This window comes from Megascapheus bottae, chromosome 14 (assembly GCF_031878675.1).
Source record: "Megascapheus bottae isolate mThoBot1 chromosome 14, mThoBot2.hap1, whole genome shotgun sequence".
NCBI classification, from domain to species: Eukaryota; Metazoa; Chordata; class Mammalia; order Rodentia; family Geomyidae; genus Megascapheus; species Megascapheus bottae.
In genome coordinates, this window is record NC_143522.1 from 16069897 (window position 1) to 16088515 (window position 18619).

The 18619-nt window shown below is 38.4% G+C and overlaps 1 protein-coding gene across 22 annotated transcripts in view; it reads left to right on the plus strand.

Annotated features, from left to right (window-relative positions):
• Positions 1-18619, plus strand: part of Nrxn3 (neurexin 3) — a 1458248-nt gene that overhangs the window by 1267674 nt on the left and 171955 nt on the right. For all 22 annotated transcript variants that reach the window (XM_090344617.1, XM_090344623.1, XM_090344627.1 and 19 more), the window contains one exon: positions 18178-18349. In XM_090344617.1, coding sequence (XP_090200743.1) covers positions 18178-18349 — 172 coding nt within the window. The remainder of the gene's footprint in view (positions 1-18177; positions 18350-18619) is intronic.

Consider the following 18619-nt stretch of genomic DNA (forward strand, 5'->3'; position numbering starts at 1 on the left):
TAAAAGAAATGGATATGTATGAAATGAAGCATTTCTTGCATCTGTTGAAGGTTTTAAAGTGGGTGAAAGCAGCCTTTTAAAAATTATCAAAGTAAAAGCTGGAGGAAGAAACAGCCCATGCACATTTCAAAATCAAGTCAACAATTATTGTAGAGCACCTAATGATCTGATATCGGTAGTTTGCATTACAATTTGCTGGCCAATTCGATGCATCTATTATCTCGGTTGGGCCTCATAATTAGTATATGCAGTATGGTAAGCAAGGTAGTGTTATTACCATTTTTAAAATAGGAAAATTGATACTCAGAGTGCTAATTGACACACATATGAATCAGCCCGTGGTTAAAATGAGCTCTTCTAATTTCAAAATCCCAAGTTTCTGTAGAAATGTAAGACACTTTTTAAGTGATATTATAGTAGGCATATTGGGCTGGGCTTGTCCAAGCCTATCCTTCAATTCCATTGTTTATTACAAAGTATTCTCAAGTCTTCTCAAAGTGTGTGTTGGGGGGGGGGGGCGGTGCCAGTATTGGAGTTAGAACTTAAGCTCTCACTTTGTTTTTTCCCTCAAAGTTGGCACTCCACCACTTAAGCCACACTTCTTGGGTTTTTTTGTTGTTGTTGTTTTGTTTTTGCTTTTTCCATATTAAGTGGAGACCAGGATTATCGTGCACATTTTGATCAGTCTAGCTCTGAATTTCAATCCTCAGATCTCAGTTCCCTAAATAACTAGGAGTTAAACACATAAGCCACCAATGCCCAGCCTTCTACAATATTTTTTTTGCTGTTCTTCAAAGTATTTCATTTTCTGAAGGTTCTTAGACTGTGGGGGAATTTCCACTATTCTATTTTTCCTTCAAATGGACCCTTAGAAATAAGCTCAATTTTCCTCTCCTTGAAACTTGCATGTTATTCATTCCCAGAACTGAACATCTGCCTAAGGAGCTTTTGTAATGAAGAAAAGATTCTGTTCATTTTGGTGTCAATGCCTGAAACAATATCTTATACAAAAGTAAAAAATATAAAACGTGCTCACCATATGAAGGGCCAAACTAACCACTAATTTTGAATAGGAGGATACCAAGCTAAAGCATCTGAAATTTGCCCAGTTTATAGCAGTAGAATGAGTGGCGCCAAGGTATCATTTTGGTAGAATTTTATACCTGTAGTCCAGATTCCACTGTAGAATTCAGCCAACCTCTTGGTACTTTTTTTTTTTTTTGCTGTTTCTATTTCTTGTCTTTTCAGCTCTGCTGGGACTGCCCCTTCCTCCTGCCACTTTACTAGATATTCAAGATACGTAAGACAAGCAAGTAAAAACCCAAGTGAATCAAAGAAGCCTGTTAAGAGCACTGATTTTTATGATGTCTCTGTTTGTTAACTAAATTGCAGGTTGTATCACTTGGCCAGAGACAGCTGACAGGCAACTCTACCTGAGCCAGTCACGTTTCAAAATGACACCTGCACTTTACTTTCATTAGACTCAGTGGAATTATGATTGCCTAGGCCATCCTAGTAAATATGGTAATTATATGCATCCATTTGGACTGGTTGACAGCATCATCATATGAAGGAGTCTTTTCTGGTACCCTGACATAAATGACAGGACAGTATATTTCCACACCCCTCAAAGGAAGGAGACAGAAGTTTACAATAGAAAGAAAATTCTGCATGCCTACTGAAATCGTATTAATTGGGATTACAATCATGCCCTCTGCTTTGGAGTCATAGTTAACATTTCTAACTACAATAGTTTTTGTTACATCCCAATGTCCAAAAGCGTAAGTTGCACGTTGCTACTTATGTCTGCAATTAGTGCATATAATTTTCGTTTAGTACGAGCTTACATGGCAGCCAAATGGGCATTTTGAAGTTCTCATAAGTATACTCAGCTTCTAGCAACAGATCTTCTTTAGCTGGAGGAGCATTTGCTCTTCGTGTGAGAGTAGGGTTGTCTGGAAATGATTCAGTTGGACTTCTGCTATATTAGAAAGTCACGATTTGCTCATCTATGAGAAGCTGCTGTTACCCAAAATAAAACTGGAGGTATGACACTTGTTAATTTTCTCCAATCTGTTTGTTACTATGATTTTCCTCTCTATGCTGGATTACTTTTCTCTTGTGAGGCAATTAGTAAGGGACAAAGACTTGGAAGGAGGAGAAGGAAGATGAATCCAGGCTAGGTCTAAGTCTTGTCCGAGATCCATTGTCCATGCTGCTCTGAAAGCTGCGTAGAATTTGCTGACCTTTTATTCTGTGTCTATTTCTCAATCAGCTTGAAATTCAGAATGGAGAGGGCTATGATTCATTGGCCCACTTAAACCTCAATGTGTTAGAGTAGCAATTTTGGTTTTCTAACTCTTATATTGCAATGACCACTTTCTTATTTATTTGACAGACTTTTATATAACAAAAATAATTTTTCTCAGTATCTGTATCTGCTCAGAATTACACAGTAGTTCTAGAACAGTGGCCCACATTAAATTCTCCTTGATGGTTATAGCCATAGAGCTATATGAACTCAGTGAATGAAAAGTGTATTTTCGTATAACTTATAGGTACCCTTTTGTACTGGATGGTTTGCTGTCACAAAGATTTTAATTAATGGGTGTTATTCTCAGTATCCTCATGGGCATTTATTAATCTTATTGTGACTGGATAAGTGCACATTTTCTGTTGCTATGCATAAGACAAGTTGAAGGCCAGGGCAATACTGTACTTCAGAGATCAGAAGGAAATTTATTTAAATATAGGCCTTCTTATGAGGCTGCCTAGCTGTGATAGATTTTGTTGTTTAGCTTCAGTCCATGAAAAGTACTTTGAAACCTTGAGCTGAGCCATCTCTCTGGAGCAGCAGTTGGGTCATTACATTTTGGCAGGCCTTTTAGATGCAGGTGTGATCTGAGAATACAATCTGCTTAATTCATCCCAATTCTTCAAAGGAAAAGAGAATCAAAACTCCTTGAACATCTTTTATTATGTACTAGGTGGCTGCCTAGAGTATTTTATCCTCATAACAAGCTTTTTTAGTAGATAATATTTTCCTAACATTGAAGATGAGAAAAAGAATGAGAGGCTATTGAGAAGTGATAGAGTTAAAGCCAGGCCTGTTTTACTCAAAAGCCTGAGATGGTTATCTAAATAATAGGTATGTACACACACACACACACACACACACACACACACACACACACACACACGAGATTTATAAATAAAATCCTGATTTCCCAAATGTATAAATATATATGTATGTATATACATACTATACATACATATACACACACATATTCTCCAGATATTGCTATTTCATCTCCATAATTTTAGTTACTGAAGAGGCTGAGATTCAGAAAAATTATAGTTCAATGCCAACTCAGGTAGAAAAGTCTATGAGATTCCATCTCTACTGTACAAGATAGAGCCCCTTAGTTCAAAACCCAGTACTAGCAAAATCGTATTTAGAAAATGAAAAAGCTAAAAGGGGAAAAACAGATAGTATAGCTGTTAAAACACAATAGAATAGAAGAAAAATGTACATACATATGTGTATATGTGTGTGTATGTATATATCCTATTACTCTTCTGGTCTAGTTTTTATTGTGGTTCAAAGAGATTGTCCCACATATGATCATAAAACTATTTCTCTTTCTTCTAATATGCAAAAAGATGAATGGAGAAAACTTAGTTATAAATGAGAATCAGCAATCAGACTTTGCCTCTGATAAGCAGTTGGGCACGGCAAGAGCTGTGGAAAATAGGAGTGCATGTGCATCTCTCCTTTCCAGTCTGCACTACAGAATTGGTAAACTTGTGTTGAGAAATTTTACCATTTTTTTAAAAAAAATAACCTTCTGAATAGTGACATAGAACTGTAATCTCACTCTGAGAGATTGAAACAGGGCAATGTTGAAGTTGAAGCCAACCTAGCCTGAATATAGTGAGACTCTGCTTCCAAAACAACCCCCACCCCACAAAAATACAAATACAAACCATCCTCAAATACTAATTGTTCAGGAGAAGCATTCTGGTTTTAAATATTGAAAATTATTTCATGTAAGTCTTATGTAGTCTCTCCCTTTAAAAATAAAATATATCTAAGGACCCCATAAAGCTTTGCTTTGCAAATTCTGTTTTATATAGTGGAGCTGATAAATACTTCTTGGAAAAATTAGCTACTGTTCATTACTTTTGCAAGACTTATGCCTTCTAGGTTCCAGTATATTTAATTATTGGCCTCTCTGTGAAGGACACAGGCCTACTTGTCCTTTATCTGCCCTTAGATGTCCCCAATATTTATTTCTGTGAATTCTTTGGGCGGGCCTGGTAGCAGTAAGTGACATGCTATGGTTCATCAGCCTTTGACAACTGAATGTAAGTGCATTATGCTGTCTCTAAAGGGAATGTGTCTATATGGTTAGCTTTTAAAAATATTCACCTCTAGACCAATAGAATTCCTTAAAGTGAGTATAGAGTGGCCAACAATGCATGTCTGTATGAAGACCAGGTCAGTGTTTCTGTATTCTTTCAGATCAAACTCGGTGAATAGGTTTAGTCCTACACAATCAAATTCATTGTCTGCATTTTCTTTCATTTCTTCCCTCTGTGATCTTGCATGGGAGTAACCACAGAGAGGTAACTCCTAACTCCTGGCACCTGGGTACTATCCCATGATTGAGATTTTGTCTTCCAGATGACCTCTGTTGCCCAGGCCAGAAGAGTCAACAAGTTATTGCTCTTCTGGATAGTTCAAGGTCTCTCCTGAAAGAGAGATGCCTACAGCAGAAAGCAAGAGAGTCCATAGGCACATTTGGGAAATAAAAGATTTTATTTATATTTACTTGTACCTATAGTTTCTAAATCTTATAAATGTAATTGTACTATCACTGAAGGAATATTTGCCAAGGGATATGGGGAGGGCCTTGTGGGAAAGAGAGAAAGTCATTAACTATTCTTTCTCTGCACTGGTATATTCTGAGTCCAGAGAGTCTATCTTAATATTGAAATGCTTTTGTCTTGGCAAAATTAGTGAGACTTAAAAAAAATACAACAGACCAGCGGGCTGATTTTGTAAGAATCTTTTATGTGAAATACTTGGTGCTTTCCCCTTTTATCAATTAACTTTTATCTTCATAGCTATGGATTTTTACCACCTAAACATCTCCTATTACTACTTATCTTCTCAACTACAACTACCTAAATGCCTCCTATAATTTCAGTAAACTTTACTAAAACAGAGTATGGAAGAATAGAAGACTTAACAGTGAGCCTTTATTTCATGTAGTTATGAAAATTGAGAAGCCCAATTTTCTTTCTGATAAAGAGGTGTTTCCTGAAAATGCCTGCCTTCTTACTGTATTCTTACTATATTGAGGAGAGAAGGGCCATTTCTTTAATAGTTCCTCTTATCACTATTCCTATTCAATTAGGGTTCTACCCTCATGACTTAATTTCCTGTCAAAACCCTCAATTCCAAAGTGATCACATATTTATAAACATATGAGATTTGATTAAGGAGAAACAAAAAAATTTCAATTTGTACCATTTTTGTAATCACAGATGTTTCTACCACTGGCATGGTCTCTCCCCAAGAAGGTAGAATTTTCTGTGCTGCAAGGGACATAATGAATCACTTCAGCAATATTTCAAGTACTGACTGAATATTTATTTGGTAATACAATATGAGAATGCTCTTTTGTTCTTAATGCAGAGATCCATGTCTTAGTGTCTTTTGTGCTCATCTATTCTGTAGTGATTTTCTTTGGTGATCTGTATATTCTTTAAATGGCTGCCATAAACATCTTTTCTTAAATCTTCATCATCACCCAATAAGCTTAGAGATATATCCTTGTCTTGAAGATAAGTAAACTATGCCTAGGATATTTATGACTTGCCCTAGGATCTGTTCTCCATAAACATTTGCAGCCTATATCAAATCCTCTGGTTCCAATCTGCTTCCTTTTCTACTAATCCAAGCACAGTGTGTACCCTGGAGGGCTGAACAGTGCCTGATAGATTTACCTCACTTCTATTGTGCTTACCAGAACGGCCTATCCAGAGGATATGATCAATACACTTGACTCTTAAACTCATGCAACATTGACTTAGGAAAATTAAAATACTTTTGAGTGGATAAAACAAAAGCGATGTGAAAAGACCCCAATGTGGCAAGTCGATTATTACAAATTAAAATACTGATGGATGTATTGCAGTCCACTTACATTGTTTTTTGTTTGTTTGTTTTTATCATCCAGAGGCTTAAACTCAGGACATGGGCACAGTCCCTGGGAGTCTTTGTGCTCAAGACTTGTGCTTTATCACTTGAGCCATAGTGCCACTTCTGGCTTTTTTGAGTAGTTTATTGGAGGTGAGAGTCTCGTGGGGACTTTTGTGCCTGGTCTGGCTTTGAACCATTATCCTTAGATCTCAGCCTCCTGAGCAGCTAGGATTATAGGTGTGAGCCTGCAGTGCCCAGGACTTATTGTGCTTTGAAAAGAGTTACATGAAGAAATGACTTCCCAAATGACAGAGCTTGAGCCTTAGACTGACCAGGAATCACTACATTCAAAGGTAAACAAATAACAGAGAAATAAAAGTGAACTTTCTGAGTGCTTGGCTTTTTCAGTATTTTAAAAGATAAGGTTATTCTTACCAGTAATCAAATGGCTCAATTAATTGATACACATCTCTAGGATTTCAATCTGAATCTAGCATGAATGAAATAAGCAGAGTGGGTTGAGGGCCTTACTTCAGGACCACCAAGATTCTTCTCAAGAAGCACAGTAGCTCAAAGATTATGTACATATGACCATATAGGATGATGCTAAGCAAAATGAACTCCAGGATATAGAAACAAGAGATATATCTTTGTGATTGTTTTCTTAATGTACTATGTGAAGTTATTTCTTTTCCCCTTTTTTCCCCCTCAGGTTTATCTCATGTTGTTACTGTATCTGATTTTGTTACCTGGCATATTGTGTGTGTGTGCATATATCTATCTATCTATCTCTATATATGTATATTTGCTTATTTGAAATAGGGAAGGGAAGGGGAAAATCAAGATGCTTGCAAGGAGGGTATGGGGAGGAAATGTGGGAGAAAAACATGAGATGGGGGATCCATATTCAAGAAGTAATTTACCCACTACCTGATAAACCTAACTGTAACCCCTCTATATGTTACCTTGGCAAAAAAAATACAATAAAAAAAAGACATAGGCCTGTGGGCAATTATCCAATTATCCCACAGGGATACTGAGGATGGTTCAGTAAACCGTGTAAAATAAAATAAAACAGCAGCTATAGTCCCCTGAGAGGTGGGCATGGTGCATCTTTACAAAAGTATATCCCCCAAACAAAACTAGAGCAAGCTGGGCACCTGGTAGCTCAAGTGTGTAATACTAGCTACTCAGGAAGCTGAATTCTGAGGGCAGATATTCAAAGCCAGCCTGGGCAGGAAAGTTCATGAGACCCTTATTGCCAATGCACTTCCTAAAAGTTGGAAGTAGATCTTTGGCTCAATTGGTATAGTGCAACCCTCGAACAAAAAAAAGTTCAAGAACAGTGCCCAAGCCCATAGTTCAGTTCCAAGACCAGTACAAACAAACAAACAAACAAACAAACAAACAAACACAGTTTAAAAAAAGAATGGAACCATGGTTGGAAATGTTTTATTCTGTGCTAAACAGTGTTGCATTCAGAGGAATGCAGGTACTTTTGCCATTTCAGGTATCAGCTGAATGCTTATGAAAGAGATTCTAGCAAAAATTCATTACTCTCGCAATTCTCATGGTAAAACTTGGGGAAAGAATAGTTTTATTAGAAAACAAGGTGGACATAAACTTATATAAGTGATTTCATTGTGCAGTGGATATTGTGGCTAACTGTGATTAATCAAAGATGGCTTTTGATAACCATGCATATAGAATTGTTCTCATCTGTTGATACATATATACATTGGCTAAGAAAAGATAGATTCCCTTCAGAGAAAAATTTATTTTCCAAGCCGGGAGAAGTGGCTCACTCCTGTAATCCTAGCTACTCAGGAAAGTGAGATCTGAGGATCTAAGTTCAAAGCCAGCTCAGGCACAAAAGGACCTGAGACTCTTATCTCTTATCTCTAATTAACCTCTAGAAAAGGGAAGTGGGGCTTGGTTCAAGGGTAGGGTGGTAGCCTTGAGCTGAAGATGAAGAGCTCAGGGACAACACCCAGGCCCAGGGATAGGATGGTAGTCTTGAGCTGATATGCTTAGAGACAGTGCCCAGACCTAGTTCAAGCCCCATGACCCACAAAAAGAAATCTTCTCCAGATAGAATAGGTTACTCCATTCAATTTTAGAATAGGCCAAATCTAGAAAACCTGTCCTACCTACGGCTTATTCCTAAATTAGTGATCCCTATTAAGCAATCTTATTCCCTAGACTTTATGTGAATTCTATCTAGATCATTCTACAAATAGATTCATTCTGTAGACCATAGTTCATTCTGAACTATATCTGTAATACAGTTATATTTGTCAGATGTTTTCTATGGAAACCAGAGATTAGGATTCCATTGACTGTCCTGGGATAGTCAAAGTCTAGATTTGAACTGAATTGCATCTTCCCTTTGGTGGACTGAAAAGGAAATAAGTTCTCTTGAGTCTTCATCTCTTTACCTCAAAGAAAAGAGGGTGAGAAGAGCTAACTTTTGGATATGCTATGTCTTAAGTAGTCACATACATACAAAAACACACTTGCACGGACACACATTCTACCACTAGGCTCAGCCAAATGAATTATGCTATTTAACAACCCAGTGAATAAAACTGGTATATGCTCATAAAATTAAAACAACAACAACAACAACAAAAAACCCTTATGTCCTTTAACTGCCATAATAGAAATGCTTCTCAATCAGGGACTGGTGGTACCTGCCTGTAATCTATTAGGGGCTGAAATCTGAGGATTGTGGTTTAAAGCCAGCCCAGGCAGGAAAGTCTGTGAGACTCTTATCTCCAATTAATCACCAGAAAACCAGAAGTGTGTCTCAAAGTAGAGTGCTAGCCTTGAATGGAAAATGCTCAGGGACAGTGCCAAGGCACTGAGTTCAAGCTCTATGACTGAGCCTCCCTTCCCCACCCAAACCTTCTCATAGTACACATGAGTGCAGTATAGACTCCCTGGATAATTGTGGATCCAATGCCATGACCATCTCCCCAAAGATGCCACCCAGGGATGAAATCTATTCTGCTCTTCCAGAGACATTTTCTCTATTGACTAAAACTCGCAATTTTGTAAGGAAACTGCATTCAAGTAAATTAAATAAAGAAATGTGTTTTCCAATGGTTATATCAAAAAAGAACACATATCTGTGAAGTCATTCTCCATACTGGAATGGTGGACTTCTTCTAAAAATCTGAGCCAGCTCCCCGTGACATATTCTCTCAAGTGTGGTATGAACCACTTTGACTAATCTCATCATGGTAGCGGGAAAGCATTTTTCCCTTTCATGCTTCTGCTTGGTGTCCAGATCACTTTCATTTACAGGGGCTTTGATGGTCTTAGAGTTCAGCTGGTCTGCCTTTTCCTGAGGTTCTGGAGTTGTTTAAATCACAGTTTCCCACCTCTCTATCGCTTTTGTGCTGGTGGTTGGAGGCCCAGTGAGAATCAACCTTTGGAATCAGAAATGCTGATTTGATCCAAGAGCAAACATTACAGTGGTGAGAGTTGACAAGACAGAAGACTATAAAATATCACCTGGGTGAAATAAGGAGCTGCTACACTATCTCAAGGACACACACATACACACACACACACACACACACACACACACACGCACATGCACACACAAACATCTGAGTCCCTGTGTGCAGACAGGCATAGCTGATATATGAGAGTCTCCTGGCCATTTTGTTTACAATAACTAGGAAAGGAAAAATGAACTTCTATTTCAGTGCGTTCATCTCAAGACGATGACACAGAAGATTCCCCTTGCAGGTAAACCAAGTGAGCTCAGTTAATCACCATGTATCATGCAGGCTGCCCAAACATCTTCCAGATGACTGAGGCCCTAGAGAATGAATATTCACTGGGTAGTAATGCTATTCTCTTCTCCCATTTCATCAAAAACAACAAACTGAAATCCTAATATTGGAGTGATGTGTGCTGTCCTTCAGCCTGCAACATGTACATGATCCACTTCCATAGCATTAGATAATTTTCACAAAGAAATTCCCTATCATGATACTTTTAACAACTTAAAACGTCACCTTATCCCATCTCTTCCATTACCAGGCTATTATTAGCTACTATCCTTGTTTGTCTCCATCTGTAGGTGAACACCTCCAGTGTTGAGTTGATTTTAGTATCTAGACCACCCTCGGTGGGATCTAAGATAGATTAGTTCACACTTAATTGGATGGGTTTTTGGAAATTCTATCTTCTTTTATTATAAATGCGCTCTGTTGGCTAGATGATAGTTGAGAAGCAGAGTCATTCTGCTCTGGTTGCTAGTGTGCTTGTGCTCAGTGAGATAGATCGCCAGTCTCCACATCACATATGCATGCCAACACACACCAAATGTTATTTACTACTTACAGATTGGCAATGGTAATAGCAGCTCAGGATTCATTGTGACTAGTTCTCTAGGGCTTAGGAAAGCTCTCTAGGTCAGTTTCAATCCATCTTTATAAAGGTGCTGGACCCTAAAAAGCAGTCCAACCTAGTTTTTGTATACCAGAAGGCAATGTGACATGATACAATAGGCTACAGTGTTGAAAAACATCCTATTCTGAGGGACTGGAAGAAAGCCTTGGTTTTATTCCAGCCAGTCCCTACTTATCTCAGAGTGGTACATCCCAAGCATGTTCTACAGTAATTCATGAGAAATACATTTGAGAAAAGTGGGGTGACTGAGTCACTACAAAGTCAGTATTACAATGGAACTACAATAATTCAGTAAGTATGACTCAACCTTTCCATTTGACCTTCCTACTATTTGAGTTATTCTGAGCCCTTGAGCATAAACTATTGGTCATAAGTTAACAACAACAACAAACAAACAAACAAACAAAAAATATAGGTAACAGCCAGTCTCCAGAGGCTTACATTTGTAACTTTATTTAGGAGGCTGAAAGCTGAGTATACAGTTAGAAACCACTCTGAACAGGAAAGTCCATAAGATTCTTATCTACATTTAACCATCAAAAATCCAAAAATGGAGCTGTGGCTTAAATGGTACAGCATTAGCCTTGAGCAACAAAGTTAAGGAGCAGCATTTAAGCCCTATTTTTAAGCCTCAGGACTCCCCTTCTCCCACACAAAATAGGTAACTTTAAATTGTTCAAGGTTCAACAATAAGGGATCAGAAAAATGTCTTTCTTACAGAAAGAAAAATAAAGCCAGAGATTAAATATGTGATAGGCCACATTCTCTCTGTTTTAGCTGTTCATCTTTATTGTTGCAGTGTAGAAAAAGACAAAGGAAATGCATAAATGAATGAGCATAATTCTGGCCCAATAAAACTTTATTTACAAAATTGGAAGCATTTCAGTTTGCCTCACAGTTGACGGATTTTTGCTCCAACTCAGTCTGCCTACACCAAATTTGCATAACTCTCCATCAAACATCCTTAAACATTACCACAATCAACTCTGTGTTTTCTGAGAGCCCCCATGATGAATCTATCAGTTACGAAATATGTATATTCAGTTCATTTTTCATCTAGGGAATACTGTGCAATTTAGACTGGGAATTTATCCTTGGAAATATAGAAAAGAATTTTGTACTTATTAATTCAAGAGTTAGTGGTTAATGTTTCTTACTCATAGAGACTCTGTTCACCCCAAGGCTGTAATGTAAACACAGCCTGTCACTTGCAAGTTGCGTTAAGTACCTTAGAGAATCACTGAAGGGTTCTTTAAAACCACAGAACAGGTCTTGAGGGTTAGTGTGTGTTTGCTGTCTCTGTTTTATAGGGCAGCTACTAGTTGGCCTGGTATATTTACTTTGAAGAGAGGAAGTTTTCCCTGTGCAGCCATTCAGTGCTGATCATGCATCTTTGTGGAAAATGACTTAAATTACCCAGTTTGAAATAAAAGGTCAGGAGACAGTAGGAACTGAGTGTATTACTTAATATTATTGTGCCAGGGGAGATGTACTGGGAGATTTTGTTCGGTAGCAGTAGCAATGAGTTAGTAGGAAAAGACGTAACCAAGATCAAATAGAGGAAACAGCACAGGACACATAAACTATTTTCTAGCACTGTGAGCTTTCATTGCAAAGTTATGCCAACAAAATGGACATTTGAACAGTGCCTAAGTTAAAAGCAGAGTCAGGGAGGTTACCAACATATGCTTATCGTCAACTGGCTGGAGGCTACACCAAAATTTTAGATCAGAAGTTGTAAAAATTCACACATGTGCCCAAGTAGACACACATTGATAATGCATATGAACAGTTGTATGTGCATGTTGTGGGCATGTGTACAGACCACACAGAAAGCTTTCTGTGGAGAATACATTAAACTGCATGTGTCAGTGTAAGGAGAGCAGCTTCTGTCCTGTAATATTTGCTGTGTGGATGTCTCTTGAATGACTAAAGTTTGTTATTTCTTATTAGAGTTTTATAATATTCTCATGAGCTAGGTAATCCTTTGTTGTCTGATGTTAGAAATTTAGGCCTCGAATTCACTAGAAACCGTAGTATTTGTGGTCACCAGAATTATTTCTACACTCTTCTAAATGTCCTTGGAGCTAGAAAGCTACCCCACCTCCTCCCCACCCCATCATGGTTCATATCGAAGCACTTATGGGATCAAGGCCTGAACTGAATGGAGATCCCTCAACCCCGTGTCTCTAACCTGGAGGAGCTGGCACAAGACCTGAGCCCTTGTATTTCTCCCAAAGCCCTCTCATGATATTGGTGTTTCTATTTTCAGGACCTCTCTTTGTAAGCATGTAGGTAAGATGTACCAAGTTGTAGAAGAATCAAATGTGCTTCCTATTTTTGAATTAGGAATGTATTGCTTAAGGTATTATACATGTGAGCTCGGGGCTCGAGATCCTCTATAGTACTGTTCACTAGTCCCTTATAAATGTGGTAGATGTCTGACGGGAAAAGCAAGACATTATTGGGCCATATTATTAGGATATATTGGTCTTTGCTGGACTTCAGTGAGCACTGCCTTGCCAACTGTGCCCTGAAACATGTGTGTGTGTGTGTGTGTGTGTGTGTGTGTGTGTGTGTATGTGTGAATTTTATCTAACCTAACTGTAACTAACTGTACATCTTTAAAATCTAGACATCAAAACTGACATATTTATTTCTACTGTATTGCTGAAATGCCCAAACAATCATAATGGGAAAGTTTAGTAGTTTGTGTCCTGGTAAGGCAGTTGTATGCTGGTAGCCAGGAAGCAGAGGAAGAAAACTAGAAGGAGCCAAGAACACACTGGCCCCAAGGATCTGCCCCATGGACCAACTTTCTTCAGTTAGACACTACCTCTTGAAATTAGACCTATCCACTGGAACCAAGCATTCAATATAGCAAAGCCATTTATGGGTTTGAATATGAAATGACATCCATAGGTTCATATGCAAACCATAAGAAAAAGACCCAGAAATTTTCTATTTACTAAGAGCCTATGATGGTGAGAAGTAAAATAAATGTGGCAAACAGTACCACTAATTAATTTATGTTGTAAAGGGCATATTTGAAATGGATCTCAAAGGCTATGAGTGGAGGAGGCCATGGGAGGTATCATGTATATGTTGCTTTCATTGTATGTTCTAGCACTAAACTATTCTGGGGGAGCTCAGGATTGACAACTCAGTGATCTGCTTCCTGTGAGCATCTCCCCAGCATACACTTGAGAGTCTCAGTTTTGTTTCTGTCACTTGCAATTTCCTGAACTAGCCGATTGTGCATTCTGCGTTCCCTAGGGGCATGCTGAGATAAATGAAGAGACAGCCCTCAGAGAGATCTTTATTCCTTGGGGATCTTTCTTGCATTCTTGTGCATTTCTTCTTCCAAAGTCTGATTTGGGTGTTTGTAGTATCTCTTAGGTCACTGTAACCAGTGATAATGATGTGGCAAATTGGGGATCCAAAAAGCTAGAACTAGACTCATTTGAAGAACCCGGTGGGTTCATAAATGGCCATTACTAATGAAGAAATTTGGGATATTGAAAGATAGCTGTTCCTAGACAACTCAATACATTATTTTTTCTCTTGATGGACTTGAGGATTGTTGATGATATCTTCTGATTTACTCTGTGTGTGTGTGTGTGTGTGTGTGTGTGTGTGTGTGTGTGTGTATGTATGCCAGTCCTAGGGTTTGAACTCAGGCCTGAGCACTGCCCTTAAGTTTTTTCTTTTTTTTTTTTTCTCAAAGCTAGTGCTCTATCACTTGATCAGCAACTCCACTTCTAGTTTTGTTTGTTTTGTTTTGTTTTGTTAGTTTATTGGAGAAAAAGTATCACAGTCTTTTGTGCCTGTGAGATCCACAGATCTCAGCCTCCTGAGTAGCTAGGATTATTGGCATGAGCCACTGGCACTGGCTTTGTCTTTGCTTTTAATATAGTGGAAGAATGTGGATTAAGATGATTGTCTGGTAGCAACATTTGTGGTAGTGGGTGTGGAGCCTAAAATTTATATCTGTGTTGTTTTAGAGGCTCCTCTTGCTTGTCTTACAGAGGTTTATAAAAAGCATCATGGAGAGTGGGAAAATAGGAACTACCAAATTGAAACAGGACATCAAACCTATAAAATTGTAGTATGCGCTATTTGCTAAAAATTTCACTGTATTCTCACAATATAGTGCAATGGCAATGTGTCCCAAACCAACCTGACTTTAGGTCACACCACTACTTTCAGTTATCCTAGTGAGAGGGAAGGAGGATGGCATTTGTTGAGTTTCAGAAGTATGTAGAGTGTGGCACTTGCCTCATGTGCTTCAGAGGTAGCAATTTGAGTCTTCCTTACTTTGGGCAGCTTTCTATAGGCAAAAAAAATTGTAAGTTTAATAGCTTGCCTAAGGTTATACAATTTTAGGAGGCAGAGCGATATTTCTATTGTCTTCTACTAAAACTCAAATTTATTCTATTGAATCAGCTACTTTTCCCAATAATCAGATATCATTACTTATGATCGAACACTTGGTTGGGCTCCTCTGATTTTATTCATCTCTTCTATTCTTATGATATGATATTCCTCATGAGATTCTGCTACATTCATCAAACAAGTCATATTATTTCATCCTTACAGACTTTTGAACTATGTAAAATTGATACCTTGTGTTATTAAGAAGTGGATTCAGAGTACTTAAATAAGTGTCTGTGGTCCAATCCAAGTTGGCTCCAAAGCTAATGCTTTTTATCCTTCATATCTCCTTTTCCATAGACACATGAGCCAGCTAGGTTTATTTTCATGGCAGCTGAACATGATTCAAGCCTGGGGAACTGTGTGGATATTTGCCACAAGGCTTCCCTGACTTATATTGAACTGAAACAAAGCAGTTAGCCACAGATTATAATGCCACGGTGATCCCATAACAAATGACAAGGAAGTTATAGTAATGAAGTCATATTACTGTGAGTAAAGAGACCACATGTGAGGACTCAGCCCAGTCACTTTCACCACCATAGGAAGTAAAGTGAAACATGTGGGTCAGGAACTCCACTGAGTGTGGCAGTAGACTAACAGGATTAAGAGCGTCTTTCTGAAACTATGATTATCGTGGCAAATGTGTGGTGCCTAAGATAAGGACCAAATATTTATTCTGGCAGAGATTAAATCTTTTCTTTTCCTGAATCTATTATAGATCTTGCAGAAAATCTGCTCAAGAATATATCTTGCTGATCAGCCAACTCACCGAGCCAGAACTGTACTTGGCCACTGCTGTGACTGAGAACTGCAGAACTAGAGTTTAAAGTCTCCTTTCTCACCCCCAAACTGCTCTCCATCCATGATTAATTAGTGACTCAGAAGTGAATTGAATCACCAGCCGTCCTTTCCATGCATACAGGATTTATGGAATGGTTTCTTACTGAAGAACAGTGGTGCAATAACCAGCCCACATTTGTGGGATAGGCAGAGAAATAATGGTGTCTGCAGCCGTGGTTTTGTGACTCCTCCAGGCCTTTCATTCTGCAAAGGGAGTTATGACTCAGGCTATTATAGCCCTGTGGGCAAAAACACCCACTCTCCCCCCACACCCTTCCACACCCTTATAGATGAATACTAATTCTCTGAGAAAAGTCATGCTGTCATTTCTGAATTCTGGGAGAATGAAATAGAAGATTTATAAGATGGGTCATAATATTATTAATTATGGGTATGAAAAGTACAAATTAGAACTGATAATCAGATGAATTCATCCATCATTGTATTTGCATGCTAGGTACTTGCTTTAATATGAAGATTTAAGGATGAAACTAAAAAAAATTGAAAAACCTAGTGATCCCAATAAATAGAGATTTAAGAAATCATGAATGTGTTAGGGATTTGGATCCCATTTTTCCAGAAAAGAAAAATAGGAAATGCAGATATCAATGCATGGTGCCTACCATCCTGTGAGGGCATAAAGGAAATGAGTAATCCATCCTTTTCATTCTTGAATGCTGATATTATTTGTGTATCAGTCTACAATCATCCTTTCTCCAATCAGGGAACCCAGGTACTTGTCTACTTGATAACTGGGTGTAATTAAAGGACAAATGCCTACCAAGAGGCAAATGGAAAGACAAGGAGAACATATGCTTTGGGAAACTAAGTAAAAAACTAATCTCTAAACCATATGTAAACCAGTATCCATCCCAGAAGACAATTTAGTTTGCTTGCAAAATATTTTAGGTGCTTAAGAAACATCTCTCCTATCTATATCTAATGGAATGAATGAACAATTCACTGAGACAATGGAACCTTAAATTCAAGAATTCTGATTTTACTTTTTCAAAAGTCATATTCTTCTGCCTTTTCCTATCTTCCTTCTCTTTCTACATCTCCTTCTCCTATGTCTTGCATAAACAAGATGACCATTTTATTTATTTGTTATTTATTACCTTTAATTATACAAAGGGGTTTCCACTTTACTTATCATGGCTGGAGTACAATGCATCTTGACCACTGTCACCCTTCTCATGACTATTTTTTTAATGAGGTACCCAACGTACTGCCAATGAGCCAGACAACTAGAAAAATGCAGGAAAATATCTCCCTTCTCTCTTGACCCATCCCTACCAATACTGCTTTGTCATTCTAAGATGTTGAGAGAAGCTAATTAGATCTGATCAGGAAGGTCACTTTCATTTTTGTTTCACTGTGAATACTAATTCCAACCTTTTAGTCATATCCAATTATTGGAAGAAAGAGTAAGAGATTGAGTAGATTATTATTTATGGTTGAGTGTTTCCAGGTATTTCCCAAGAGGTGAATGATCTCATGACAACCCCCGTCTTCATCCTTTTTGTTCCTGTAATGTTACTCTTCTCAAAGTCATGGTGATTTTCCTCCCCTCAAGCCTATCACGGTGCAGACACATTCCTTTGTGCTATGTAACATGAGCTACAGCTGGAATATTGCATTTCTCTTTGGAATAACCTGAAGGGCAGGGCTGCAGGTATTGGAAGGATGGCAGTGGTCTCATTCTGAAAGCTAGCTCACTTTTCCTGCCCTTTATTGAAAATAGACTTCACTTGGATATACAGAAAATATCATCAAGACTTGGCCTGTCTCATTTGTATATGTGCGATTAGCTCCTAACCATTCCAGAACCTCCTCCGTTTATCTAAGACTGTGAAGGCATGCTCATAGCCCCCTCTTTAATCTGAAAAGTGAATTAGGGCCCAATGTCTTATTAGCTTCTCTTTGGAAACAGGCCCGAGTCTTCTCACTCAAATGAACTTTGCAGTATCACTGCTTCATTGTTAAATAGCTCTATCTTTCCAGCCTGGATACCCGTGGAGGGCAATTGAATGAGGTAACCTGCGCAGTATAGCCTGTGAGAGCAATTTGGGTGGCTTTATACCATTGGTTTTTATGTTCAGGATGAAAGCCCATGGAGAAATAGAGGATGCTATTATTAACTTCATACGGGCAACTCCCTCTGGGCACCCACAGGTTTATTGCTAGTTGGAGGATTGACTTCAAAGGGAGAAAACCTTGTGGTCAGTGATAACTATGCCTTTTGTGTTTCTTTATTCCAGGAACAGGGGAAAATTGGAGTTGTCTTCAATATTGGCACCGTGGATATCTCCATCAAAGAGGAGAGAACCCCTGTGAACGACGGCAAATACCACGTGGTGCGTTTCACCAGGAATGGCGGCAATGCCACGCTGCAGGTGGACAACTGGCCGGTGAATGAACATTATCCTACAGGTACATCTTGTATTCCTGGTCACCACATCTGTCTGTTCCTGCCTCTTCTGCATAGCAACTTTTCTCACGACCATCGTAGGTTCAAAGAGCACTTGAGTGAAGTAGATACTTCTTTTCTGAAAAGACAAGATTTTACTTTTGCTTAAGACTTGATCAGTAGAGGAAGCTACTGGAGACATATGACTGATGCACTAAACATTATTTAAAAACAAAAACCCTTTCACCAATCCTGCCTGACTGGTTCATACCAAAGACCATTGATGTAGGTTT